The following is a 27449-nucleotide window of genomic DNA, read 5'->3' as shown; positions in this document are numbered from 1 at the left end:
GTATTTGCAAATGAATGAATGAATCAACAGGAAAAGGTAGCATATGTTACATGAGGAAAGCATAGAAGAAACAGCATATTTTGAATTTAGAAGGGAATGGAGAAAGTGATTCCCTGAGGTACTTGGTAAAATTGTGTTGCCAGTGCAGTATGAGTGATCTGGCAATTTTTGTGACCCTAGGCATCTGGTTGCATACTTAGTCACTTCTCATCTGGTGTCATGTTAAGTTAGAGAGTCCCTTGATCACTAGGAAGGTGATGTGGGTTGATTAACATTCCTCTGGAAGAGGTAGCACTGTGATTCTAACTGAGTCTAGTTCCAAATCTGTGTGTGTGTGTGTGTGTGTGTGTGTGTGTGTGTGTGTGTGTGTGTGACAGTAACAACTGAGCCAGATGACCTCTTTCAGCCAGCCTCTGTCACTAGTATTTCCTGAAAGCCACTGCATGTAGCAGTCTGTGGTGTGATAGAAAGGACCTAATTACCACAACCCTCCCTCCAGCTTATGTTCTGGGAGGGCTTGGGCATACATAAAAAAAATATGTACAGAAATACCTCTGAGCATAAGTGACACACTCCGAGAAACCTTCACAAACAAGCACAGTGCAAAAAGGACACAGACATGAAAATAACCAGTTGGCAGCTGGCTCAAGCCGAATAAATAAATCACATGGAAGGGGGGGGGAGAGAAATGCCTGCAGATGTAAGGACCTTGGAAGCCACGTAACTATTTTCTGCATATTTCTTGTATCACCAGCTATATCATAAGGTCCCCAAAGGCAGAGACTAAAACACACACCATGTAGCTTTCTTGGCACTTAATGCTAAGAGCTGTCTACAACAGACATTCTGTACTAATTGGCTGCTGCTGAAGAGAATCCCATTTTGAAAGAGACCACGTGGAAGAAGATACGGTGAGGGTATCTGGCAGGGCCCCTCCTCCTGGGCACAGTTCTAAATGGGAAAAGAGCCTGGTTTGCTGAAGGAGACCAGAGCGGGTGGTTGTGTGGGGATAATGGCAAGTATATTGTGCAAAGTACAAAGGGGTAGTGGGAGTATGTGTGTGGGGTTGGTAGGTGAGGGGATTCCTGCTGACTGGGTAAGGAAAAGTGGGTGGGGACCGTGAACAAGGGACAGCTGCTGATGGACAAGAAGGGAGAAGAAGGTTAATATCATGAATGAGCACCCTCCTGGAGGAGCTGCTTCCCTCAAGTGTCATGGAATCTGTTCCAGGGAATCTGTGCGTGGAAGGAAGGCTTGGCTAGGGATTTGTGAGCTCGTGTGTCACAACTGAGAGGGGAATCTGGGAGGGTGGTTATGTCATAGGGTTTGTTATGATTCTTCTAGTTTAATAAATTTGTACCGAGGATCTAGTGGGGGCTTGGTAGATAGTGATAACGGAAGTCATCCCAGCCTCCAACCAAGAGGCTCTGTGAGAGTGGGAAGGGCTGTGATAAGAGGTTCAAACCTCATGAAGGGGGCTTTTAGGAAAAGAAGCAACCGGAGGCTTTTGAAGTGTCTGAGATGGGCTCACATGGTGCTTGAGAAAGATGACTTAACATCAGAGCCCAGATGGGCGGTGGGGAGTAGGACTGGAGCTGGGAGGCTGGCCACGCGTTGCCACAGCTTCAGGAAGGAGATGTAGCATCTGGCCTTCAGTGAGGGTAGAGACGAGAAGTGACTGCAGGAATGTGTCCAGTTCTGTTTTGATGTGGTGACACTGAATGATGAGAACAAAGAAGGGAGAAAGGCAGCCACTTAGTTTCCGTCTTTATGAGACTAATCTGCTCAGGGGGGCTTCTCAGAGCTGCTTTGTGGAGGGAGCACAGGTCAGGAGTCTGCTAGACTAGACTAGCTCTAGTCCCGCCTGTTGGACCTTGGGAGAAATTATTTTATGTCAACTTTGCCTTATTTATCTTCAGATTAGGACATTTCAGCCTTAAAAGGCCTATGATTTACAATAGTACTTCGGTGGAAAATGTATGTAATGGGTGACATAAATTAATGGTATGCTAAATTACGCTATTGATGGCAATAATGACTGGGACTCGTATGCTGATTTACACTTTACAAAGCATTTTTGCATGCATTATTTAATTTCAACCTTACCACAGCCAGTGAGGTAAATATAATTATTTCATTCATATTTTATAAGTGAAGAAACAGAGATCTGGAGCCTTGTCCTAAGGCCATAAGGATAGTAAGTGGCTGAGCCAAGATCCAACGGCCTCCCAAATCACAGCCTACTGTACTCTGTGGGAACTTAGAATTATCATTTATTTATTTAACATTAGCTGTGAATTCTTGCTGCATGAAAACTAGCATTAGATATCATTGTTGTTGCTGTTGTCATCAGGACATTTTTGATTCACTGATTCACCCATCTACTCACTTATCATAGGTTTACGGATCACCTACTATGTGCCAGGCACAGAGCTAAGCACCGGGATACAGAGAAGAATAGAGCACGGTCTCTGCTCAGGAGGACCCAGTCCAAGGAAGGAGTTAGGTTGCCAGGGTAAGTAAAAAAATATTCACAATATAGCATGCTAGGTCCTTATCTGTGGAGCACGTGTAGAGGGTGTGTGTGGAGGTCTGTTTCATAGAGGCACCACCTCCTTCCGCTCACAGACCAAATCTCTAGCAAGTGGCTCCAGAGGCCTTCCTTGGTCAAGCCTCCTCTGACTTCAGGTCACCATACTATGCTTTTCTCAGAATCGTGCCACACCTGCTACCACCATTTGGTCTGTGGTATCTTAACAGTTCATTTTCTGTTCCTTTATTCCTTGTTTCCTCTGTGTTTCCCTTCCATCTTCTGTAGAAGGCTCTGTGGTATACACGATCGTTTTTGCAGGTAAGTACTATAGGTAACATTTGCTATTCATTCATAGCACCAGGGCTGAACATGGTAGGCAATCAATAAACATTTGTTTGATTGATGAAGATTCCCCGTTTGAGAATGCACAGGGCAGAAAGGTGCCAAAATGAATCCCCTAAAAGGGCAGGAGAACGAGGTCTAGTGCGGTTGCAGCGCTGTCCAGGAGCATTTTAATTGACGACTGGAGTCCACAAGCCCATCGGGGACCCCCTTCAGTCCATGTGTCAGGGGCTTAAACAACTACATTCTGAGCATGCAGCCTCACCAGGATAGGGAGGGAAGAGACTTTGGCCCTTTAAAGTCAATTTTGTGAAATAGATCTCGATCCAGCAGGGACGATGTTAAGAAGCAATTAAAAAAAATGATTGTCGTTATTTTTACCTGCATCCTGTTTCTGGCTGTGCTGCTATCTTGTGAAGGGGTCTTGGCACATATGCGGTTTTTGAGTGCCAGTTTTCCCATCTGTAAAATAATCCCTGTCCTTGATCCTCAGCTCACAGAGGTGTTTGGAAGCCCAGGGAGGTAATGTCTGTGCTGTGCTCGCAGGATCCTGGACAAAAGGCATTGTATAAATAAAGGCGATCACTCCTATTATAGCGTACACAGTGGTTCAGAAGTGTGTTTAATGCCTTGTCCCCTTTCCTTCTGTTTCCTTGCCCTAATGTCTCCCCTCTGCTTGTACCCAGGAGCACAACTGTTCTGATCTAGCTGCAGTCAGATTAATTGAACAGGAGCCTTTGAAATCCCACCTAGTTTACTCAGCCTGCTTATCTTTCAAGGCTTTTGCAAGTTCTTCTCTTTATTGAGAAAGGGAAAAAGGAAAAAGACATCACTTGGAATGACAACTGCTTGGTTCCTTTATCAGGTCAGCTTTTTTCCTGAAAGGTCCCCCTGCCCCTCAAGTGATCTCATCCCAAACTCCCCCCCACCCTGTGATGGCTGGATGCAGGAATCTCTGGTTGGGTTGCCTTGGCAACAACTTCTGTTTGTTGCAGGTTCCAGTTAGTGTTGGGTCCTCATCATTGTTTTTCCCTCTGCCTCATGATACAAGAGGGGCAATCAACTCTGTGAATTAGGTAAAACAAAGGAAACAGTCCAAAGAGTGATAGGAGGGAAAGGGAAGAGCAGGCAGAGAAAACCCCTAGAGGGGTCACTGTTGGGTCTTTAGAACCTACCAGGTAGTTATACATTGAATGAAGACAAAAACAAAAAGCCAGGAAGCAATTTATCTAGAGTGATTTGAAGGCAGGTATGTGGAGATTTTGATGTGATAGTCTAATTCCAATGAGAATCATAAGAACAGGGGACTTCCTAAGCAGAGCTGAATCTCTTCCAGGTAGACTGAAGAACCACACTTGATACATGTTCTCGCCCTCAATGAACTTAGACTTTGGGAATCCACTGACATTTACTGAGGGCCTGCTCAGAGCTGGGCTCTATGGCTAACAGTACAATTTGGCGAAAACCTTCCCTAGTGTCCATATAGCACACATGTCCTTCAAGCACAAACACTATTCAAGTGGTTTTGCTGAATGTCAGCTTGTTATTTGTTTCTGTTTTTATAGCATTTCTTCATTTGGAAGACGTGGCATATGTCTACAAGAAAAGACAAGTTCAAGACCCATGAGTTTGAGAGAGGAGAGCATTCTGACCCACCTTAACTGCTATTCTTCGAAAACCTGCACACGTAAGTAAGCAGCTATTTATTCTTTATGTTGATGCCAAGTACAACTCCTACATCGCAGTAAGAGCAAGGTGGATTGAATAGGAATGAATTAGTTTTTTTTTTAATTTTTTTTTAACATTTATTTATTTTTGAGACAGAGAGAGACAGAGCATGAGCAGGGGAGGGTCAGAGAGAGAGGGAGACACAGAATCCAAAACAGGCTCCAGGCTCTGAGCTGTCAGCCCAGAGCCCGATGCAGGGCTCGAACTCACGGACCGCAAGATCATGACCTGAGCCGAAGTCGGACGCCCAACCGACTGAGCCCCCCAGGCGCCCCAGGAATGAATTAGTTTGAATGCCAACTACAGGTGTAAACAATGTATACACTTCTCATCTTTTTATTCGTTCGCTCACCAAAGACTAGTTATTCGCCAGGCACAGTCACAGGCACTGGAAGTACAGGAGTGAGGAAAGCAGTAGGACATCTCTGCCTTCAGAGACGCCGTGCCCTCTCTCGTCCCCACATCAATGCTGGTGCTCGCCAAGTGCTCCTGCATTAGCAGAAAGATTAAATGGAGGATCTAGAGTGGCCACACCTGAAATTTACCACAACATTACACAACTTCAGGGTTGAAGGGGCCTTCAGAGACCTTTATCTCCAACCTCCCACTTAAAACCCGAATTCCTGGTTCAAGCATTCCTTGGAAGTGGGAGCCACCCTCCCGCCGTTCTCTCATCTGTTCCTTCTTGTCTAGCAGCACCTCTGCTGCCCGAACTTTCCCCAGATCTGTCCACCACGTCTCACCTGTCACAACCAGTGGTCTCCTCGCAGGTGCCCCTGCTTCCATTCTTCTCCTCCTCCTTAATTCCTTCTCCACACAACTGGCACAGTGGTCTTTCAGAAACGGAATTCAAATTGTGTCTTCTCTGCTTAAAACCCTCCAAAGGTCCTCTTTGCACTTAGTTTAAAATCCCAACTCTACCCCGTTCCATAAATCACTGACATGCTTAGACCTGCACAGGCTCTCTGACCTTACTCCCCTGACCTCCTGGCATAACATATACCTCTATCTAAGGAAAAGTGCTTTGACTGCTTATGTTGTGTACTGTCCTCAAACTGCCCGCCCCCCCCCCCGTCGCACACACCACAACACACACTAAAATCCAAGCTCCTTGGCAGCCTGTAGTTTGATTTGTTCATATCTGTTTTTTTAAGTTTATTACTTTTGTGTGTGTGTGTGTGTGTGTGTGTGTGAGAGAGAGAGAGAGAGAGAGAGAGAGAGAAAGAGGCAGGCAAGGGGCAGAGAGAGAGAGGGGGGGAAAGAGAGAATCCCAAGCAGGCTCCACACTGACAGTTCAGAGGCTGAAGTGGGGCTTGAACCCACAATGGGTGAGATCATGACCTGAGCCAAAATCAAGAGCCCAACACTTAGCCAACTGAGCCATCCAAGTGCCCCACCTCCATTCATGTCTATTTATAAACGTGTCTCGTGTATTAGGCATTCATAATTATTTTTGAATTAAAAAAATCTAGCGTCTTTAGTATCTTTTTAAGAGTGACAAGGTACTATCTGTATTAGGGTACCCAGTGTATATATGATTCCAAAGTTTGTTTAGTTTTTCTTCTATTGTGCAAAAGTTTCTTTCTCTGCCACACCAACCCATTGACTTTGTTCTGTTATATGCAGTTAACCCATTTCCTGTCCATGGAAGTTCATTTAAATATTCACATGGCTTAAATATTCACATCCGCTCTCCAGACTAAACACACAGAGTCCTTTAACCCTGTAAAGGTCTTGTGCTGATTTTCAAACCCTTTTCTCTCCTGCCTCCCTTTCTCTTGAAAACTACTGGTTTGCCTAGTTCCCCCTTATAGTGTAGGGCTTGGCTCAGTTGGGTATCACAGCAACCCAAGGAAGAAAAGATGAGCCAGTTAACAAGAAATGTTTAGCTGCTGAAAAAGAAACTTGATCCAACGTTATAAAATGTTTATCGATCACTTTCTCGAAACTGATTTCATGTCTGCCCAATTAAACCTAATTGAGGCCTCTCATCTGCCAAGCCAAGTATACCTTCTATCAGATTTTGAGCATCAACTCGGTGTGCATATAGGTGGGAAAAGTTGAAACTAATTCTCTGTTCTTAATTGCTCCTAATACATGTTGGTCCCCAATAAATGTGATATCAAAATAATTATAATAAGATTATATGGAATCTAAGACATGGTAATTAATGAAGAAGTATTTGAACTGTCAGTGGTGTCTTGAGCCCTAAAGGGAAAAATAATAACCTGACAATATAAGTGAAATATGAGATCAACCAATTAATTAGAATAATTTGATCTGGTGCTCTGAAAGTAGGCCAATTAAAATGCATTGTTGTTATTTAACATTAAGTAAGGTGCTAGATCCTGAACACAGTTGGAAAGTAGACCTTATTCCTACCCTCAGGGAACTTAAAGCTAATTTAACAGTTGCATATAAAAGGGCAGAGGAATGGGAGGGGTGGTGTTGACTTGATTTACTTACTGGAGCTCCTTCTCTGGCATTGGGTTGAGGCTCAGGAGAGCTGTTACCACCCCTGTGCTCTTCTGACCTTCTCTTCCCTCCTTCTTCTAGCTGTTCTTGGAGTGTGGGAGGAATCCCTTTGAGTTCAATAGAGTTCAGAAGAAATGGGTTAAAAAAAAAAAAAACTTCCCAGAAAATACTAAGTTTTCTATAGTTGAGCTAGTTAGTGGAAAAGAAGAACCCAGATATTGTTAGTGCCTTTGATAATTCATTAGGAACAATTAATTGGCTACTAATGAAACAACAGAAGCAACAATACAAAAAAACTGAAATCATTTTTCCTTCTAGCATACTTAAGGGAATGCATGTGCCTACCCTCAACTTTAATGAGGGTGCAAAAGATAAAGCACAAAGTAGCCCATTAACTGTGCATTTAACTTTAATGAAGGCTGATCTCTGCAATAAATAATAATAAGTGTATTTATAATTTGCAAAAAAAATCCTTGAAACTTTTTTAAGCCTATTCCTTGTGAAAGACTAAGGTTTCATGCTCTCCCCTCCAACACCTTGTGTACAGTGTCGGATGATTAATATTTTGATGTCATAATGCTGTCCCTGAAAAGAGAATCTTCCATTCCTTCCATCTCACTAGAAGGAAACATAGAATGCCCTCCTCTCCCCCTTTCCTTCTCTCTCTCTCTCTCCTCTCTTTCTTCTTCTTCCTTCTTTCTTTCTCTCTCTCTCTCTCCCTCCCTTACTCCTTCCCTCCCTCCCTCCTGGAATACCTGTTTCCCTTTGGGGTGCCCTTTGAACTGCTTCTGTAACAATTCAAGTAGGTTGTGTTGAGATATTCATCTTCCTCTCTTCTCCTTGGGAACCACTGTGCCATTCATATAGAAGATGTTAGGGAGATCTGCCTCTGCCTAGATACCAACCATGGCTCTCTGGCTCAAAGGAGACTCACACTAAGGTTTAGAGCTGACAAACATCATGCTTTCATTAAAGCACTCGGCAGAGTAATATGCCAAAATGGATGATAATTTGCTAAAATGTGTTGTAGGATGTTCAAGCACACTAAATTATTGTGCTTAAGGACAAAAGAGCTCTAAACTCATCTCCTAAGACTATTACCAATTCACCAAGCAACATGCACCAGCATCTACCTATATTCCACTTATGTATCCATGATTCTAGATTAAGAAGTACAAGGATTTGCCTAAAGCAACAGCACTGTCCACAGCTTGACTTGATTTCTTGATGCATATTTACATGAAAACAGAATGCTAATGGTAATAAAAACTCTGAGTAATTGTTCTCTTTCTTACTAAAGTTTACTAAAACTAAGTGCTTTCCATGCATCATTTCATTAAATCCTCACAGCCTGTGAAGTAGACATCATAATTAATTCCCATTTTATAGAAATAAAGAAATTAAAGTCTAAAAATTAAGTAACATGGTAATTTGCAGAAGAAAACACTCAAATCCAAATCTGTCCAGAATGAATTTTTCTTCTTTGAACCTCTGTGCTTTATTGTATCTTTGTAAATAACATGCCAGGGTATGAAGGCAGTAATCGTTGCTTGGGCATACATGGTTATGATAACTTACACATCATTGCTTTCTCTAATGTACACGTCAATATGCTTAGTCCTTTTGTCTACCTATTTAGTCTCTCCTTATAATCTTTACATGCACTGTAGGCATACTTGATTATTGTAATAATTTTACAACAAATTACTGAAACCTAAAGGTGTTAAGCATCTACATGGTGCCCACTTTTTCTCCATTGTGTCCATGGTCATATTTGTACTATGTCCCCAGTCATCTAATTAACTGAGATTACTTATGTAAAATTTTACTTTATTTTCCCCATCAGCCCAGTCTGAAGCAGTAAATTGTACCTATACCTCTGCTCAGAAAGAAGAAATAGAAAAGAAAATGGTGTAGTTTTGTGTTTTTGTTTTTTTTTTTTTTTTGACACTTACAATGTATCACTTTCTTTGTCCTGAGGGCTAAAATAATATTTGAAATTGCAGCAAATTGGGATCTCAGGGCCAAATCTATCTTCTTCTGTAGAGTTTTCTACTCTTCCTTGAAATTCCTTGGTTTTCCATTTATTTAGTATTGCAGATTTAAAGTTTGGATCCCCTAAGTAATCTGTACAAAAGCCCCTTTCTACCTCAGTTCCCCAACCTAGCAATCATAAGCCACACACCCTCAGGGAAGCTTTGTTTGCTTGGTTTTCATCTGATGATCTTGAATTCTTAGCACTCAAAGGGGAAAGAATTCAAGATCATCAGATGAAAACCATGGATGGTTCCAAATGCCATGGAACATGGAGGAAATTACCTGAGTGTTCCTTAGGCTAGTGAGGTAACAGTGTCTTCAGGTAATAATGGGTGAATTATCCAGTTCCTGCCTCCATTCCATGACACCAATGGCGGAGGGAAATTATGAAACAATAATCAGAAGGCCTTGATAACTGATGAAATGTGGAGGACAAGAGAGAAAGAGGTCAAGATGATGGAAACATTGCACTTAGGTAAGTGGGAGAATGATGATGTTATTAACAGAAGTGGAAAGTCAGAAGGAGGAGCCACAAGGGATGAAGGGAAGAGGGATAAGATAATGATGAATTAGCTAGAAAGTTGTTGAGTTGGAGGCAATGCTGGAAAATTAAGTACTAAGTGTCTGGTGGGCAGTTTGAATGGTAGAAATAGATTTTAGGGAAAAGGTCCAGGTAGGAGATAAAAATGTGAAGGTCATGTGAAAATGAATGATGGGGCACCTGGGTGACTCAGTCGGTTGAGTGCCCCACTCTTGATTTTGGCTCAAGTCATGATCCTGTTATGCCCAGAATTCGTGATCCCCAAAGGTCACCAGGGAGCCGAGTCCGATGCAAAAGCAAAGAGCCTATTTATTTGAGCTAGCTTGAGCTCAATCCCCTACCTGCACCAAGGCAGCGGTGAGATGCAGGAGAGAGAGAGCATGTTTCAAAAGCACAAAGTTTTATAGGGGTCTAGGGGGAGTTGGGGGGGTGATGGTCGTGGCCTTAGCCGATTGGCTGAAGAAGGATCAGAGTCCCGTTGCGCAGGTTGCCGGGCATGGGTTGAACGGGAAGTTTGAAGGGTGAGCGGGAAGTTATTCAAGGGGAGGAGGCATGGTCTGAGGTTTGAGCGGGAATTTCTTTCTGAGGTTTTTCCGGAAAGGGGGCTATGTCGGGGACATAGTCACTCAAGATGGAGGACACAGAACAAAATGGAGTCGGCCGGTCTAGGTCCGCTCTTTCAATCCCAGCTCATGGAATCAAGCCCCATGTCAGGCTCAGTGCTGAGCATGGAGCCTGCTTGAGGTGCACTCCCTCTCTCTCTCTCTCTCTCTCTCTCTCTCCCCCCCCATCTCTCTCTCTCACCTTCTGCCCCTCCCCCACTCACTCTCATGTGCGCTATTTCTTTAAAATTAAAAAAAAAAGAATGACGTCTCTGGAGTAGAAAAGAGGAAAAAATGAGGCTTGAACCTTGAGAAATACCCTTGAACAAGTAGTCAACACAGAAAAGCCAATTAGGAAGTTAGAAAAAGAATGGACCATGCATGGGGAATAAATAGGGTGGTGCCACAGGGTGGGAGCCAAGATATGATAAGGTTTATTTCCTGATAGGACTGTAAGGACTCAATCAGATTAAATATTTTGAAGCAGTTCTTAAGTGTCAAATGATATACCTGTTTTGTTTTTACCTGTAAACTTGCTCTTTAAAGCCAACATTTGAGGAGGTAATTGAATGTTTTGAAAGGGATTGGCATCAGTACCTGTAAGACCTCTCCAAACAGCCACTCCCACCAGACCCTTTTACTGAGGAGGATACCTAGTTAGGACACTCCAGCAAAATAGACACCTTATAGCTGAATTTAGCCATATAAAACGGCCATTTATTTTGTCATATAAAGATGGTCTTTTCATGTGTTCCATCCAACCTGAGCATGGTTTCCCAAACCTGCTCTGATGAGCTTGGTCACCTTTGAGCTTCCAGAAGTCGTTTTACCATCCGACCCAGATTTCTTCCCTAGGCCTCACCCTAGCTCCCCTGGTCATTCTACCTGGGGTCTTTTGAGGGCTGGAGAGGGGACATGATTGATCAGTGTTATGCAACTAAGGAGCCACAAGGCCTAGATTGAAAACCTGTTCTCCTAATTCCCACCCCGTCCACTCTTTTTATCTCCCTTCTGTACCCTTTCTCTGAACTAAGCCAGCATATTCCAGAATTCAGGACTGTGGCAAGTGATGACTCTGACTCTCTCTCTTTCCCTGATCTGAACACAGGAGAACATTTTCAATTGGTCTAACATACCAGGCACTCTCTTCCCACTACAGAGCAGGTAACCAGATTACCTGAAATCTGGGGCAGAAGAAGGCTTCCAGTGTGTCATCATTCTGATTGACATGCAGACCCTCCTCCATGGTCTGGCAAGTTTTATGGTCAGAGTGAAGAAAAGGACAAAGGGAATTATTTCGATTATGCAAATCAACAACCCAATCCTGAACTTCCTTTTGTACACAGAGCCCGAGCATTTGCATGCCTGGTCAGTTGTTCAAATGACCAGATTTCACTTGGTCTCATTAACATGCATTCCTTAAAATGTATATTCGCTCAACTAATGTAATAGCTTGGTCTCTGCAAATGGAATTCTTCCCAAATGTGCAAGTGGCTATAAGTAGTCTAAAAAGTTTTAAATGCACAGTAAGTACCTTGTACATATAGCCTGTTGATCATTAACAGAAGTTCTACAAAACGGAAGTCAGCAGAGAGAACCATTAAAGAGCAAATAGGGCAATTAGGACCTGCCAGGCTGACTCTCCCTGTCACTCCACATGATTCCTGCCTCTTTGCCAACTCCACAGCAGTTAGAGGAAGCTGACATATATTCTTGATGCTCTGGTGTGGTTTCAGGGAAGGGAGATAATTCCAAGCCACATCTTTATATCCAGAACAACACATAAGAGGTTAAGATTATGCTTGATTACTCAAAAAATTTAGCCTGGCCTTGTATCTGCCCCTCGAAATGATCATTGGGTTCTGACTTTTTTTTTGCCTCTTCACTTTGGTTTCTCGTAACATTCACCCCTCCCCACCTCCATGGCTACTTTTCATAGATGCGATTTCATGATGAAAATTTGAAAATAATGTGGCAGAAAAGAACTGCCTTTCTTTTCTCAGAGACACATTAATAAAACACCTGTGAGCCATTTCATTTTAAATAACCAGAGAGAAAGATGTATATGTAAAAAGATTGATGTAATGTTGGATACATTAAGATAAAATTATTGTACCATAGTTGTATTGAAAACTGTGTACAGTTCAAATTTGTATACATTTAATACATGTGATGCCTATTTTATTTAAAGCCACAGTCCTAGGAAGACCCAGCAATATATTTCAGAAAACTGAAAGTTAATTTTAAAAAAGCTTATAACTTTGGCACCTATGGGATACTTCAGAAAGTTAATTTTCTCCACAGACTATGGTAATTTTAACAAGAATATCCTAATATGACTCAGATGCTCAGGAACAACTTCCATGTATTGAAAATTGGGTTTGAAATAGGATTTTAGGCTGTCATTTTCATAAATGAGATTATATTTTGTACATGTAGTCTCATTTTTAATAATTTTTAAATCTGAAATTAATAAAAAAAACTCCACTGAAATTTTTTTAAGGGAAAAGCCACTGCTTACCTTCCTCTGATTGCTTCACTCCATAAAAAGCCTCTTAGGGCTTCATATAGGAATTACATCTTTTCAGAGCCTTATTGCTATTATTTTGTTAATATACTTTATAAAGATAACAAAACTAAGTATATAGATTTGCTATGGACTGGAAGTTGCCTAGCAAGTTTTCTGGCAAGTCATAGCTTGTTTCTAAAACCATCATAATTATTCTTTGTGGGATGTTGAGAGCTTGCTTTCCTATATGTGTTTATTAATAATTTAAACATTTTTATAACAATTAGACGGTTATTTGTGGGGTTTGGACTGAGATCACTAGATTGCTAGGGCACTTGATGAATGGGCTCCATTCCTAAAGGTCAAGGTAGACCTGCCTCCATGTCAGTCACTGCTACAGGTGTTACAAGGATGCGTCGAAGGTAATAACCAGGCTCGAGGGATAGAACATTTTTAGAGGATTGTTTTCTCTGTCTTTACCAGAACCTCATGCCTTTATTTTAGTGATGTATGTGAAATAAAGTGGCCAACATAGAAGACTTGTAAAATATGTGTTGTTTCTTCCCTCATTTCTACTTCAAAATTCCTCCAAAGGGCTTCTCTCAGGATGGTCTGACGTCTTCCTGGGTTCTGGGCATACTGTTGGATGCATCACCTCAAACCATATTAAGCCTGTTTGTATATTATGCATGTATTTAATGCACCCAAATACCACATTAAATCACATTTGTTTGTGATTATAGAAGACTTATGGCTGAACATTTGAGATAACAACTTTTATAGATATTTAAACCTTTATTTTTGCCTTTCACATTTGTTTTCAAATTTTGGAGGTGTTTTTTTATTTTGTTTTTATTTTTGGGATCTCAAATAATTTTGAAGTCATTGGGAAACCTGTAGGTCCTAGGTACTGAGCCAAGAGGTCTTTCCTTCCGGTCTGCCTTAGAAGAAAAGTATCATTCCTGCTGAGCAAAACTAGGCCCTTCTCTTATGCCTTCAGTACTAGCCCTGGCACCCACTTAAAGAATGTCTACCATGTGACCACGTGACTAAAAGCAGTGGTAGTGTAAAGTGAGAATGCCTACAGCAGAGGGAGAACAGAACTATCTTTTCTTAGGAAATGGCCTAGGATGACTTCACAGAGGAGGCGGCATTTATAGTGAGCCTCATGGATAAATTGGAATTGGCTACATGGAGACGGGTGGGGGCAAGGTGCGCATTCCAGACAACCAGCATTGGCAAAAAGCACAGCTTTCTCCAAGATCTTAGTCTCTAAAGTATCTGTACCTTCTTGACTGTCAAACACTCTAGAGACATGGGACCAATTTTATTTTCCTCCTACCTCTCAGATTGTTCTTTCTCTGGATGCCATTTTACTCCAAACCCCATGAAATTAGATGCTGTTCTCCAGTGACTATTCTTGTCTCGTTTTTTTCTTTCTCTTTATGTTCTCCTTTAGTCATCTGAAGCTTTCTCCAGATTATCAACAATTCACCCTAAGGACTCTCCCCTTCTCAATCTCCAGAGCCAAACTTTCTTCTAAACTAAAGGTATTTTGTTTTTTATTTTTGTTTTGCATTTGCATGGTGGACATCTGCATGCATCCCAAATTAAGCATATCATTTCTTCCAGAAAAGTCTGCCCTTTGCTCTGTGCTCCTTATTCAGATTACTATGAGATTTTCTCAGGCATTTAGATCTAAAATTCTGAGTCATCTTTAACTCCCCGCCTCACCCCACCGCATCCAAACAGTTTATTGTCCTTTGGCTGACTCCTTTTTGTCTTTACTCCCTTCCCATCCCACTCGTGCCCCTAGTTGATTATTCATTCTCCTCTCACATAGATTATCACCTAGCCTCCTAACTAGTCTCTCTGTATCTATTCCCACTAGCACAGGCTACACACCTAAGTTACAAAATCCCCATTTCTGATTATATCTCTCCTCTATTAAGGATGTTAAGGACATTCACTATCTAACAAGTAAGGTTCAAAATGCTCTGGCCATATTTGAGGTCTCTACTATCTATCTTTCCAATATTAAATCAAATATTCATTCCTTTGTTCCATCAGAACACTCATTTGCTGCTTGCCACAGGCACGTAGAAATTTTCAGTCTTCATCTTTTTGTCTAGAAAACCATTGCCCCCCCCATGTCAAAATCTGATTTTTCCTTTAACACTCCACTAGAAGACTACCTCCTTCTTAGAGCTTCTCCTTATGCCTTGCTGTCCTTGCTATTATTTATTTCCCATCTCCCACAATTCCACGTCATATTGGAAAGGAATTCTCCCTCTTTTGAGTTTACACTTAATTTTTTCATTAGCAAACTCCACTGTGTTTTCTGTGTATAATCCTACAGGATTTTAGCTCTTAGGGCAATTGATTCTGGAGACATTCCTCCATAAATATCTGGTGGATGAATGAGTGTAGCCTTTATAGATTTTTTTTTTCCTCTAACAAGTCTGCCTTCACATCTCTAAGTCAATTGAAAGAATATTATACGTGGAGTGAATTTATGTATGCTTGCAACAAGTTATTTTAGAGAATAATTTGAAAGGGTGCTTATTTCTGGTATGGAATTACAATTTTTTATATAATTCTAAAAAGAGAAATTAAACTGGTGATTGGATCATTTTTGTGATATCCTCTTACAGAATATTTGAGTTAAAATTTTGTATCATAAAACAGGGGATGAGCCAAGGACAATTAGCAACAACTATAATGATAATTTAATTATCTGTTGTTCATTGAGAATCAAATATGTGCCACATACTGGTCCATATGGTATGTACACATTATTTCTATCCTTAGATTTTACAGATTTTCAAATTGAAGCCCAAAGAGATTGACTTCAATTGTCTAAGTACTCAAGATTACTATTTAAAATCCATAGTTAGGTCTTAACCTCTGGATTAAAATCAACTCCTCAAAATATTTCTAGTTACTTAAACATCATACAGTTCCAGGTACCTCCCTTTTTCTCTAGTAAAACCTATTCCATTTTTCGTCAACCTGTGATTTGCCTGTGCTCTATTAGTGTGAAGTCATTGTTTCCTGACTATGCATTTGTGTGGTGGTTGTTCCCGAAGGTCTGAAGAAACAAAATTATCAATGCGTGAACAGTCAGGGATGTTCCTCGTGGTGGTTCATCTTCTGGTACAGTCTAGCAATGCCTGCATCTGAAAGTGATGTGCCGTTGCCCACAGATCTATGCAGCAGGCACAACTCTTTCTTTGATATTGGCAAAATTTAATATAACATCTTAAATCTAAGGAACCTGGCCATTGTCCAAAGAAAGAGTCTGCACTGATCTGTTCCGACGGTGAAAATGTCCACCATTGGGTTCCACCCTGGAGCTATGGGAGTTCACTGTTACGTTATAAGAGCTTACTCTCGGGAGTCCCAGAGGGGTAAGGTGGTGAGAGTGAGGAGCGTGGGCTTCAGATCTTGGCACTGCTGCTTTAGAGCCGTGTGACTTCAGAGTGCCTCGGTTTCCCTGTTTGTATCCTAGGTGGGAAAGAGGGCAGGAGAGGAGAAAACGTCATGTGATAGAGTGGTGTGAGGATTGGGAAAATCTGCGGACCTGGTACATAGCTGAAGCATTCAGCAAATGGTAGTCATTACTGCTCTTAGTCTCGCGGGAAATGCCTACTCCCCAGTAGAAGGAAGGGTCCTGTATGGGTTTCCTGGGACTGCTATATTACCATAGACTAGGTGGTTTAAAACAACACGGTTTATTCTCTCACAGTTCCGGAGGCCAGAGCCCGAAGCCGAGGTATTGGCAGGGCCATCCTTCTCTGCGGGACGTGGGGGAAATTCATTCTTGGCTCATCCAGCTTCTGGTGGCTACTGGCATTTTTTAATTTCTTGCCACATCACTCCAGTCCCTGCCTCTTTGGTCACATTTTTTTCTCCTCTTTTGTCTGTGTGATCTCCTTCTGCCTCCCCCTGGTAAGGACACTGGTCATTGGGTTAGGGCCCACCTGGATAACCCAGAATGACCTCATCTCAACTGCTTTAACTTAACCACATCTGCAAAGATCAAAAAAGCTAGCATTTGTAGCATTCACAGGTTCTGGGGATTAGGATATGAACATACCTGGGCGGGGGGTGGGGGTGGGGCTCTCCAGGTCAATGCAGTACAGGTCCAAAAGGAAGGGATGAGGTATTGGGTTTATTTTCTTTTGGCAGGTGAAATATGTGCAGTGGGCAGGGTGCTTCCCAAGTGGGGTGCTGCAGGGATGCTGCTGACAGCCAGGGAGCAGTGGAAGAGGCTGGGACAGCTTCTCGGAGGGGAGGATAAGGCTCCCAGAGAAGCAGTCTAGAACAATGGGAGGTGGAGGGGGGCCTGGACGGGGGGGGGGGGGGGGGGGGGGCTAACTCCAGGTGTAGTCTTGTCCCCAGCTCACAGTGTAGCAGAGGGCAGGACCTCACTTCTCTGTGGGCCTCAGTTTCCTCATTTATACAATGAGAGAATATTGGAGCAGATAAGAGATTTTAAATAGACTACATACAGGTTGAATACTTTGTGTCTTTAAAAAATCTGAATATTTAAACATTGGCAGACATCATGTCAAAATTAGTGTGGCTTCTTGTGAAAGTCATCTGTGCCAGCCATAGGGCACTCGGTCTTCTTTATTGCCAGTGGGTTTTAGGAAGTGTGGCCCCACCATTAGAATGAGCCATCTGGCTTGCCACCTCTCCCACCACACCCTAGTAGCTTCTGACACTGAGACTGAGTGCACGTAGCCCTTTATCATCCTGTCACACTGCAAATTTCCTGATGGTAGAGAAATACTTGTCTTTGTCCATGTTTCCATCTATGGAGAGATCCAGATGGTTTTTCCTGTACCTGGCTGAGCGCACTCACTTATATGGCCTGCCTGGGCACCCTACAGTGTTGTTTTTGTGATGGCTGAGTCAGAAGACTGAGATCACTGCTCATCTCTATGACTCTAATGATCTAGGTGCCAGAAGGAAAGGCTGGGGGTGACAGAAAGTGACTTGACCTATGACTGCAAGAAGCTCTCCACACCCTTCCAGGCACCAATCCACCATGTTCCGGGACCTGTCACAGGGCTACTTCTCAATTCACAGAATGAAGTTCTTGGCCCCTCTGCTTGGGCCTTCAACCAGATGCCTCCACCCCAGTTTCCTCAGTCCTCAGATTTCTTTTCCTCGTCTTTCCTCATGCTTCTATCACTCCTGCCACAAGTCTTTTTACCCTTCAGCTCCTGCCAATGAGCACCCTTGCTGTGGCTGTTTGGCAACTTGCTACAGCGGCCTCTCCTTCATCTGGACTTCACTGCACTCTCCTGCATGATTCATGGCTTAGTTCTGCATAGCATTTTTAGAGCCTTGTTTGCAATGGGAGAAAACTAGGAAAACAAAGCAGCATATTGTCTTCAATCTGGTCCCTCTCATAAGGGGGCTAGTTAATTTTTTTTAATTGTAATCCTCCAGTAATGGACCATCTGAAAAGACAGTCTCTCTCTCAGTTGGAGCCTCCTGTGACTTAGGAAGGAGTCATGTGCCCTGCTGTCATGGCTGAGCCTGCCTGGCCACTTTTCAGGGAAGCTGCCCCCACCCGTTCCCCTGGTCTCCAAGTTTGACTGTTACTTGTCCTTTCTGGAGGTCCCTGACTGAAGCTGGAGAATGATGCCATCTCATCTCCCCTCATCCTTAACAAAGTTTTTTTTTAATGTTTATTTATTTTGGGGAGAGAGGGGGAGAGCACACAAGTGGGAGAGGGGCAGAGAGAGGGGGACAGAGGATCCAAAGTGGGCTCCGCGCTGACAGCAGAGAGTTTGGTGCAGGGCTCGAACTCACGAACCACGAGATCATGACCTGAGCCAAAGTCTGATGCTCAACTCACTGAGCCACCCAGGTGCCCCTTTAACAAAGCTTCTTAAACCACTGTGGGGCTGCCAACTTGCCTAGAATGCTGGATCCAATGGTAGTCAGATGAATAAACTAAGCATGGAGAGGGGCCAGGTCTCCCCTAAGCAGAAGAAACCACCGCTTTCATTTTCATTTCTATTTTTTTGGTATTCCTAAACTTCTTTAACAGGTATCAGGCCAAGAAAGTTTTAGACAGTATACAAACTACAGACAAGTTTTCTCTCTTTGGGATCTTTAAGTTCTATGTCGTTCAAGTCAACAAACAGCTGGGGCATCTCCTTGGTGCTTTGGCCGTGCTTGTGTTCAGTTTGGAGGCAACAAAATGTGGCACTAAGGCTGATTTTACAAAACAGGTACACGGGATGGGCAGAGAAAAAAAACGAAGCTTGGAGGCAGGACAGAGGGAAAAATTTGGTGACAGAGAGGAAGGCAGATTGATGATTGAGGCAGGAAATAATGTTCCTGGAAGTTCGGTTTGTAGGTGACAGTACATCTAAAGTGTTTGAAGACTCTGAGGTCAGGGAATAGTTCTTAGTTTTTTTTTTTTCATTTTTTAAAAATGTATTTTCGAGAATGTCTGCAAGTAGGGGAGAGGAGGCAGAGGGAGAGAGAGAGCGAGCGAGCGAGAGAATCTTAAGCAGGCTGCATGCTCCGCACAGAGCCCTACATGGAGTTTGATCCCATGACCCTGGGATCATGACCTCAGCTGAAATCGAGAGTCAGATGCTCAACCGACTGAGCCACCCAGGAGTCTCAGGAACTATTTCTTGAAGACCTGTGTGGTTCCCTCAACGGTGTGCACTCACGTCACATGATGTCCTATCTACCTTGCTCCCGTTTTTCTCTCTTCTCTGGTGCCGTTCTTAGCCCAACTGTTCAAGCCGGAAGCTCAGATTCCTCCTGACTCCTGCTCTCTTGTCACTCCCTCACCGTCTCCAGTCCCCAGTTCAATTGTTTCTGTTTTCTAAGTGTTGAATGCACTCCACTCCTCTCCTCCACTGCCTTGCCAGGGCTATCCAGAACCTTCCTAACTCACCTCTGCCGTCAGTCTTTTCCCTTCTCAGCTCACCTTCTGCCATAACTGCCCATTTGATCCCATTGATAATTGGCCTGAAATCTTAAACTAAACAAAACAAAAACCAACAAAACATCCCAGGATCCTGCAGAACCAAACCCCCAATCTTGAACTGGCACACAGTTCACTGGCACACATGCTTTGATCTATAGTCACAGTTCCGGGCGCACTAGATTTTGCAGCTTCTTGAGCATGCCATTCTGTTTATTCAGCACCTTCTAGTGTGCGTGCCTTGTCACGGAGCACCCTTCCATTGCTCCTGCACCTGCTAGCCCTGTTTATACCTGGAAAACTCAGCTCATCCCTAGAGACCACCTCAAACATCCCCCTTTCTGTGACGCCTCCCATAAGTTGCTTGTTACGGCTCAGTACCTGGCACCCCTGCCCTGCCCTTGCTTCCTTCTCACGTCACTATGCATGGACTTCTGCTGCCCCTTAATTACCTGGACTCCAACCATTTGCATACAATTCTGATCCTACCACCAACCTGGGAACTAAAGAAAGGGTAGAGCTCTCATTAATTTCCTTCTCTCAGATGTTTAGCAGTGGGTTCAGAGCATTAGTAGGCATTCATCATATTTACGCATACGCTCAACATTTCCAAATCATCTATTATGCATCAAGCACTGTTAATACAGTGGGGATATAGTAGCGAAAAACTCTGGACAAACTCTGTCCTCATGGAACTTACATTGTGGCTGAGGATCTAGAGGGTGAATAAGATGAAAAGTAAAAATGTCACTTGGCAGTAGGTGCCAAGGAGAAAACTGAAGTCCACCCAAAGGAAGGATCTGAAAGAAATGTCTGTTGAATGAATGAGCCATTCTTTCTCCCTGGTTGGGGATTTTACAAAATTCTAGGATAAGGGAAAGGAGGGATACACTCGAGATGAGTAAATATGAGAGAAAGTAAGAAATCCAGATACCACACATTAATGTTTTTAAAAACAGACTTTGACCGTCCAGTGCTTCCCATCTCTGGGACAACAGATTTTTGGTTTTTGGGGGTTTTTTTGGCTCCGTTCCTCCCACACAAACCCCAGGGAACTCCTCATCACAAGGCTGCCTATCCACCTTTTTCCCTCCCCACCAATAATTGGCAGTAAAGACGTTAAGTCACTCCAGCAACCTGTCTGCTGTCCCTCCCACACTCTCACACACACCTTTACGCACACACACACACACACACACACTCTCTCTTCTTTCTCTCTTTCTCTCTTTCTCTCTCTCTCCCTCTCTCCCTCTCTCTCTCTCTCTCTCTCTCTCATACACATACTCACCATCACACCCCCACACATACCCTCCCACATACTCACTCTCATGTGCATTCACACCCTTACACACACTTACCCTTGCACACTCACATTCACATATTCACACACGCACACACACTGACACATACATTTGAACACACCCTTTCATTCACATGCAAGTCTCTTACACTCACCCTCACATGCACCCTCACATACTCACACCCACTCTCAACACTCACACATACCCACACACCCTTTCACTCACATATAATCTCCCTTACATCTTCACTCCACATACACACTCACTCACCCTCTTACATACTCTCACAAACACATATACTCTTACATACCCTCACACACTCACGCACTCTCACACCCACACATGCACTCTCACACACATTTCCACACACACAATGTTCACACACACTCTCACACACTTGGATCCACCCTCTCACACCCGTGCACACCTTCACACACACTCTCAAACATACTGAAATCCCTGTAGTAGAGCTTCACGGATGACTTACAACTTGAAATTCGTTGTTGAAGAAGGTCCTCCAAATCAGTCATATCACAGAATCAACCGATTGTTATCTTTTCCTTCTCTTGAGTATTCACTTTGGAGTGTATTAAGTTAAGGACTGAACGCAGGTCACAAGTCAGTTTTCACGAAGCCACCCTCGGGCTCTTTCTGCCAGCTCTGCCCTGTGAGAACTCTAGCTTCCTCCTTCAGATGTCTGTGGGTGACACTACCCTTCCTCCCCTGTGGCTGCCTGACCTAATCCACTGATCTCCTCTCATGGTGGTGCCCCTGTATGCACCCTTCTTCTTGGGAGAATAAATTTTATAGTCTGGAACTTCCACAATCTGGGATGTGGAGGGCAGCTGTCCGCCATGGCCTCATGAGGACTTGTGAGCGTGCCTTTGGTCTCTGACACAGGAACACCTCTGTTCTTCTCGAGTGGTACATTTATTTCCAGGATCCCTCTTCATGGCCCCCAAGAGGGTAAGAACTTCTTTGATCTGACCAAGTGGCCCCGCCCTGCCTGGTATTCTCTAGTGAGGCTTCGCTTCATTGGAAACATTATTGTCCAGTCAAGGAAGAAATGAAATTACTCTGAAGTCAGAAATTGAATTAATTAAAGCAATTATTACTATCATCCCCAAGAATAAGCTAGGGTTGTTAGATAAGACTGTGGGATTTTTTCTCCTCTGGATGAAAAAAGAATCTTCTTTCTTTTCCTCCCATTTTTGAGCCTCAATAGGTAGAAAAGTAGCACATTTCAGAAAAGGATTGGAAAATGAAAAAAGAATGATAATTCATTATTCAGTAATCAATTCCTCCTGCAAAAGCAGCAGATTCTGCAGAGAACGTAGGACTGTGAGGAAAGGCAAACCCAGACCCTGCCCAGCTTGCACCTCTGGGGCGAATGTTCTCCACAGAGACCTTATTAGGAGCAGAAAGACAGGGAACCAGCATGGGGTACCACTCTTCATAGCCTCTGTACCTTTGTACCACACATTAACATGCAGAGTCATTGTTTTATGGGCCAGCACTCCCTCCCCTTCAAGCTCCACTCTCAGATTAAGAAACCACCATATAATTATCTGCCTTAAGGTTCCAGAATGGATCCCTCTCTACTGGGGCCTCTGAGTACAGAGAAAGATAAAGCCTTTGCATGAGGACACGCCTGTGAGGTAGCCTCTCTTTGTCCATCTGCTCCTGCTCTGTGCACTTGTACTAGGCAGAATGAAAGATGGCCCCCAAGATCCCCAGCCTCAGGTGCGCACATACCTCCTCCTACGTGTTCCAGCAAACACTAACGTAGGTGCTGCTGTGAAGGGATCTCGCAGATGTAATTGAGGTCTCAAATCTGTTGACTCTAAGGAAAGGAGAGTGTCTTGGAAAAGTCTGACCTAATCAGAGGAACCCTTAAAGGGGACTGGGCTCCTCCTAAAGAGTTTGAAGTGTGAGAGAGATCGAACACAAGGGCGACTGTCCACTTCTGGCTTTGAAGGTAGAGGGGCCATGGGGTGATGTCTAGGAGCTGAGGGCAGCCAGTGGCTGACAGCCAGCAAGGAAATAGGGGCCATAGGCCTAGAACGGCAAGACACTGAATTCTACCACAACTGTCATGTGAGCTTCAGAGAGGACCCTGGGTTCCAGGTGAGAAAGCAGACTGGTGACACCTTGATGTTAGCCTTGGGCAGAGAACCCAGCCATGCCGTGTGAGGACCTCTGACCTGCAGCGCTGCGAGCTAATAAAATGGTTTCTTTGAAGCCATTAGGTTTGTACTTACTTGCTCCAGAGCATAGTAAACCAGTTCAGCTCTCGGGGGTCCCCACAGCACTCTGCTGACAGAGCTGCACGGTTTGCTGTGCACAGCGTTGCAGGCATGGGTTTGTGCTCTGGCTCCCCCAGGTCCGAAGCCCGTCAGAGGCTGAGACTCCACATGTCTGGCCTGTGAGAGGAAGTGCTGCGCAGTGGATAAGAGCTCCGAAGTCAAATAGACCCTATCTGAATAGCTTTTGTATCTGCTGTCTGGAGCAAATTCATCTGCTGAATTTCGGTTTTGCTATTTATTTATTTATTTATTTGTTTGTTTGTTTGTTTGTTTATGAGGGTAGGGTAGGCAGAGAGAGAGGAGGACAGAGGATCTCTCTGTGCTAACAGCAGAGAGCCCGATGAGGGGCTCGAACTCATGAACTGTGAGATCATGACCTGAACCGAAATCAGGAGTCAGATCTTTAACCAACTGAGCCACCAGGTATCCCAGGTTTTGCTCTTTCTAAGACGAAGCTAATGACATCTGCCTCTTGGGGTTGAGAGGATTAAATGAAACAATCTGTATAAAACGTTTAGTGCCATCCCACCATGACGTAAATGATCAATAAATTTATGGGAATTGTTATTATTTGCTTTCAATCCATAAATATATATGAAGCAGCTACTTTGTTCCCTGCTAGATGCTTCTAGGTTCAAGGGATACAATGACAAATAACACCAAGCTCTGGCCTTTGAGCATCTTATAGTCAGTTTAATCCCAACAGTGTCTTAGATACAGTTTGGTCCAAAGAGGGAACTCGGTATCTTGGAGGTGACTGATGTTAGGGAGTGGCCTGTGAATAGATCCAGGCCATACCTAGAGCCCCCATATCCCCATCCCGTGGTACCATGGAAGAAAGCAGGTGCTTTTTTTTCTTTCTTTTTTTTTTTTTTTTAATAATTCCAAGCACATCCTGGAAAATCATGCTATCAAAACAGAGCCAGCATGAAGATTAATTCTCAAAGTTGTTTGGTAGTATGAATCTCCTGGAGGGCCTTATTACAATACGGATCCAGGACTCCACCCAAGACAAAGGAGGGGACTGGTCCATATTGCATAAGCAGCCCATACTGTGATCCTATTCCAGTTATCGCTTGCTGTGTAACAAACTACTCCAAAACCTACATGCTGAAAATAACAATCATTTTATTATGTATGCAGATTTTGTGAGTCAGGAATTTCAGCAGGGCCTGACTGGGAAGTTCTTTCCCATGTGGTGTTAAGGTCACTTGGTGATATTCAGCTAGCAGATGAGCTGGTCTGAAGGGCCCAAGATGGCTTTGCTTCACATGCCTGTCACCTTTCTAGGGATACAACTCAAGTCTCCTAGAAAGTCTCCCAAGAGAGAGGAAGTGTCCCTAGAGACCAGTTTCTCCAGGCCTAGACCCCAACACTGGGTTGGTACATGACACCTGTGTCCTGTTGAACAAAGCAATTGCAGTGCCCACCCAGAGCCCAGGGGTCAAGACACTGACCCACCTCCCAATAAAGAAAGCGCGGCCACATTTAATCTGCCTCAGAGCCCGAGCAGAGTTAGGAAACACTGTTTTATAGACTATTAAATGGCTAAGGCCTTCAATACAGACAGTTTCTGGGCGTTCTAGAATAAAAGTCAGCAAACTATTTCTGCAGAAGGCCAGATAGATAGTCTTAGGCTTTGTGAGCCACATGTGGTCTGTCACATATTCTTCTTTGTTTTATTTATAACTCTTTTAAAAATGTAAAAATCATTTTTAGCTTGTTGGATATACAAAAACAGGATACAGGCCAGATATGGCCTATGGGCTGTAGTTTGCCAACCTCTGTTCTAGAATAATCTTGCATCACACTGAGTCTGGCTGAACTGTGAATATGGTGACACCCTCTACCCATTGTGTCCCCTGAGTAGCAATAACTCAGAAAATCTTAGAGCTAGAAAGACCTTGGGAGTCACCTGCTCCAATCCATCCATTCTAAAGATGTGGAAACTGAGGTCCAGAATGGTTAAGAGACATGGCAGAACCATGGTTAATTAATAGGAGATCCCCAGAGATCCTTTGGCCTCCTCATATCAGGCTGTGTCTCAATTGCTGCTTTTCTAGTCAGCAGAAATAAGAGATTTAGGACTAAGGGTTGGACATAGCAGCAGTGAAGTATGCTTGCACCCTAGGACCTTGGAGCGTATATGCCCCTGGCTGGGGTCCAGGTTACAAGTGGAGGCCAGTCTAGCCGCAGCACTGCTTGGCCTATCTCTGGCTACTGCCTGGAAAACCAGAGCGCAATCTGTCGCTCCTGTCAGGATGGATCAGCAGTGTGGTGAGGATGCAGCACACATAAGGAAAGGGGGCTATGGAGAGGTTACACATGGGCCTGTGCAAGCTGGGCCAGAATATCCGTGCTTCCCCCTGGAGAAAAGCGATCAGGGCTTTATGAATAACTTCTCACCTCCTTTGTGGGAGGTGCTGTTTAGCGGAGCTCCCCACTGTGCCAGGTTCCCGAGGAAGCCTCTGATTTGCTAGTAGTTGCTTGAATACACCACGCCTCCTCCTGTCTTTATGTGTTCGCTGTCTCTTCTGTCTGGGACACTTGCGGTCCTGCGTGCTTTTTGGGAAAACTTAAATATTATCTCCTTTGAGAAGGCCCCCTCTGACTTTCCTAGGAAGGTTAAGACACTTGTTCTGGGCTCTTACGCTTTTTTAATTTCGTGTAAATGGTATAAATGATCTGACCCTAAGTCACCCAGTAAGCTTGACCCAAGTTGTAACTCCTTCCGGTATACGTCTTTTTTTTCTAGGTGTTCATTCATTGTGTTGTAACTATTTATTCTCATGTCCGTGTCCTTATTAGGGTGTAAGTTAATTGATGGCAGGGACCGTGCCTTTTTGTTTCTTTGTTTTTTGTTTTCGTCAGCCCCAACGATAAAGCCTAGCACAAAGTAGGTGTTTAAATGAATGTTTGCTGAATGAAGGAGTATGTGAATTTCTGTAAGTGAGTGTATCCACAGTAAGTAGTAATACGTTCCTCCCAGGCCAGGGTGCCAGGGTGCCAGACCACTCTTCCTGCTTGGTAGCTCACGCCAACATGTTCCTCATTACTGGCTCTGAAGAGGTGGAATCAATTGAAATAGTTGCCGTGAGGAGCTTCCGAAGTATCCTCCTTTGGGTCTTACCCGTCAGAGTTGTTTCTTTGAAGAGTTGCTTAGGCACAATTCTGTTCAGGTGGCCTTGAAGGATGTGATTTGGGTATATCCATCTCTCTCCCCCAACATCCTAGACACTGGGTGTCCAGATTGATCATATGTTCTGGATCTTTCTAAAGGATGGTACACAGGCTCAACAGTTGGCTTTTGCTAGCTTGGTTCATGGAACATTTGAGAATCTTTGCTTAGCATATAGCTCATATTTTAGAGGAGTAGACTTAGAAACTCCTACCGAGATCCTCTCAGATGTGTCTTGGCAGTGCATGATGCTCTTTGATCATGGTTTTTGATTCCGAGTAACTAGACCCTGGCTGATCATTATCCCTTTCCACATATCAGTTTTATTTTTTATATCGATTCCTGCCTTTTGCCCACATAATACGAGCTTTTATTAAATCTGTCCTGACCTCTTTGCAATTGCGATGCAGAGTAACAAGCCATTATTGTTTCCCCAACAGTTCCAGGAGACTCAACCAATTGTTTAATACGATATGGATTCTAGGCCCCTGGAGGGATGCGTTCTCCGTGCCAACAAAGAATGCTTTGCTTGTCTGCTTGCAGGGGGAAGGGATGTTTGGTGATTGGTACAGCCCCTCCCGGCTGCCCATCCCTACAGCTATGCTGCTGTTGTTCTGCTGTGGTTAAAAATAACTAGTTGGAGGGAGAATGTGGGCTTGCAGTGGCATCAGACTATGTAGAGAGATTTAAAATGCCGTGGACATGTTCAGACATTCACCAGCTCTCAGAAACCTCCCCTTGCTGATTTGTTTTTGTGCAGGCGTGGCTCATTCGGCAGGGAGCATGGGTCATGGGGGGGAGGACAGTGCCAGGGCAGGAACTAAGACTTCATATTTTTATTTACAATGTGTATTTGTCCGTAGTTTTGCTTGTTTGAGATCTAGTCTACTTTCTCCCCCCTCACCCTCTAGAACCTGGGGTGTAAGTGGG

The 27449-nt window shown here is 43.7% G+C and overlaps 1 protein-coding gene across 1 annotated transcript in view; it reads left to right on the top strand.

Moving 5' to 3' along the window:
• Window positions 1–27449, top strand: part of LOC122211995 — a 500798-nt gene that overhangs the window by 414206 nt on the left and 59143 nt on the right. The window contains exons 12-14 of the mRNA XM_042925590.1: window positions 2399–2515; window positions 4441–4566; window positions 14227–14317. Coding sequence (XP_042781524.1) covers window positions 2399–2515; window positions 4441–4566; window positions 14227–14317 — 334 coding nt within the window. The remainder of the gene's footprint in view (window positions 1–2398; window positions 2516–4440; window positions 4567–14226; window positions 14318–27449) is intronic.

This window comes from Panthera leo, chromosome F3 (assembly GCF_018350215.1).
Source record: "Panthera leo isolate Ple1 chromosome F3, P.leo_Ple1_pat1.1, whole genome shotgun sequence".
Taxonomy (NCBI): domain Eukaryota; kingdom Metazoa; phylum Chordata; class Mammalia; order Carnivora; family Felidae; genus Panthera; species Panthera leo.
Note: the sequence above shows the minus strand (reverse complement) of the source record. Positions and strands in the feature narration are given on the sequence as shown.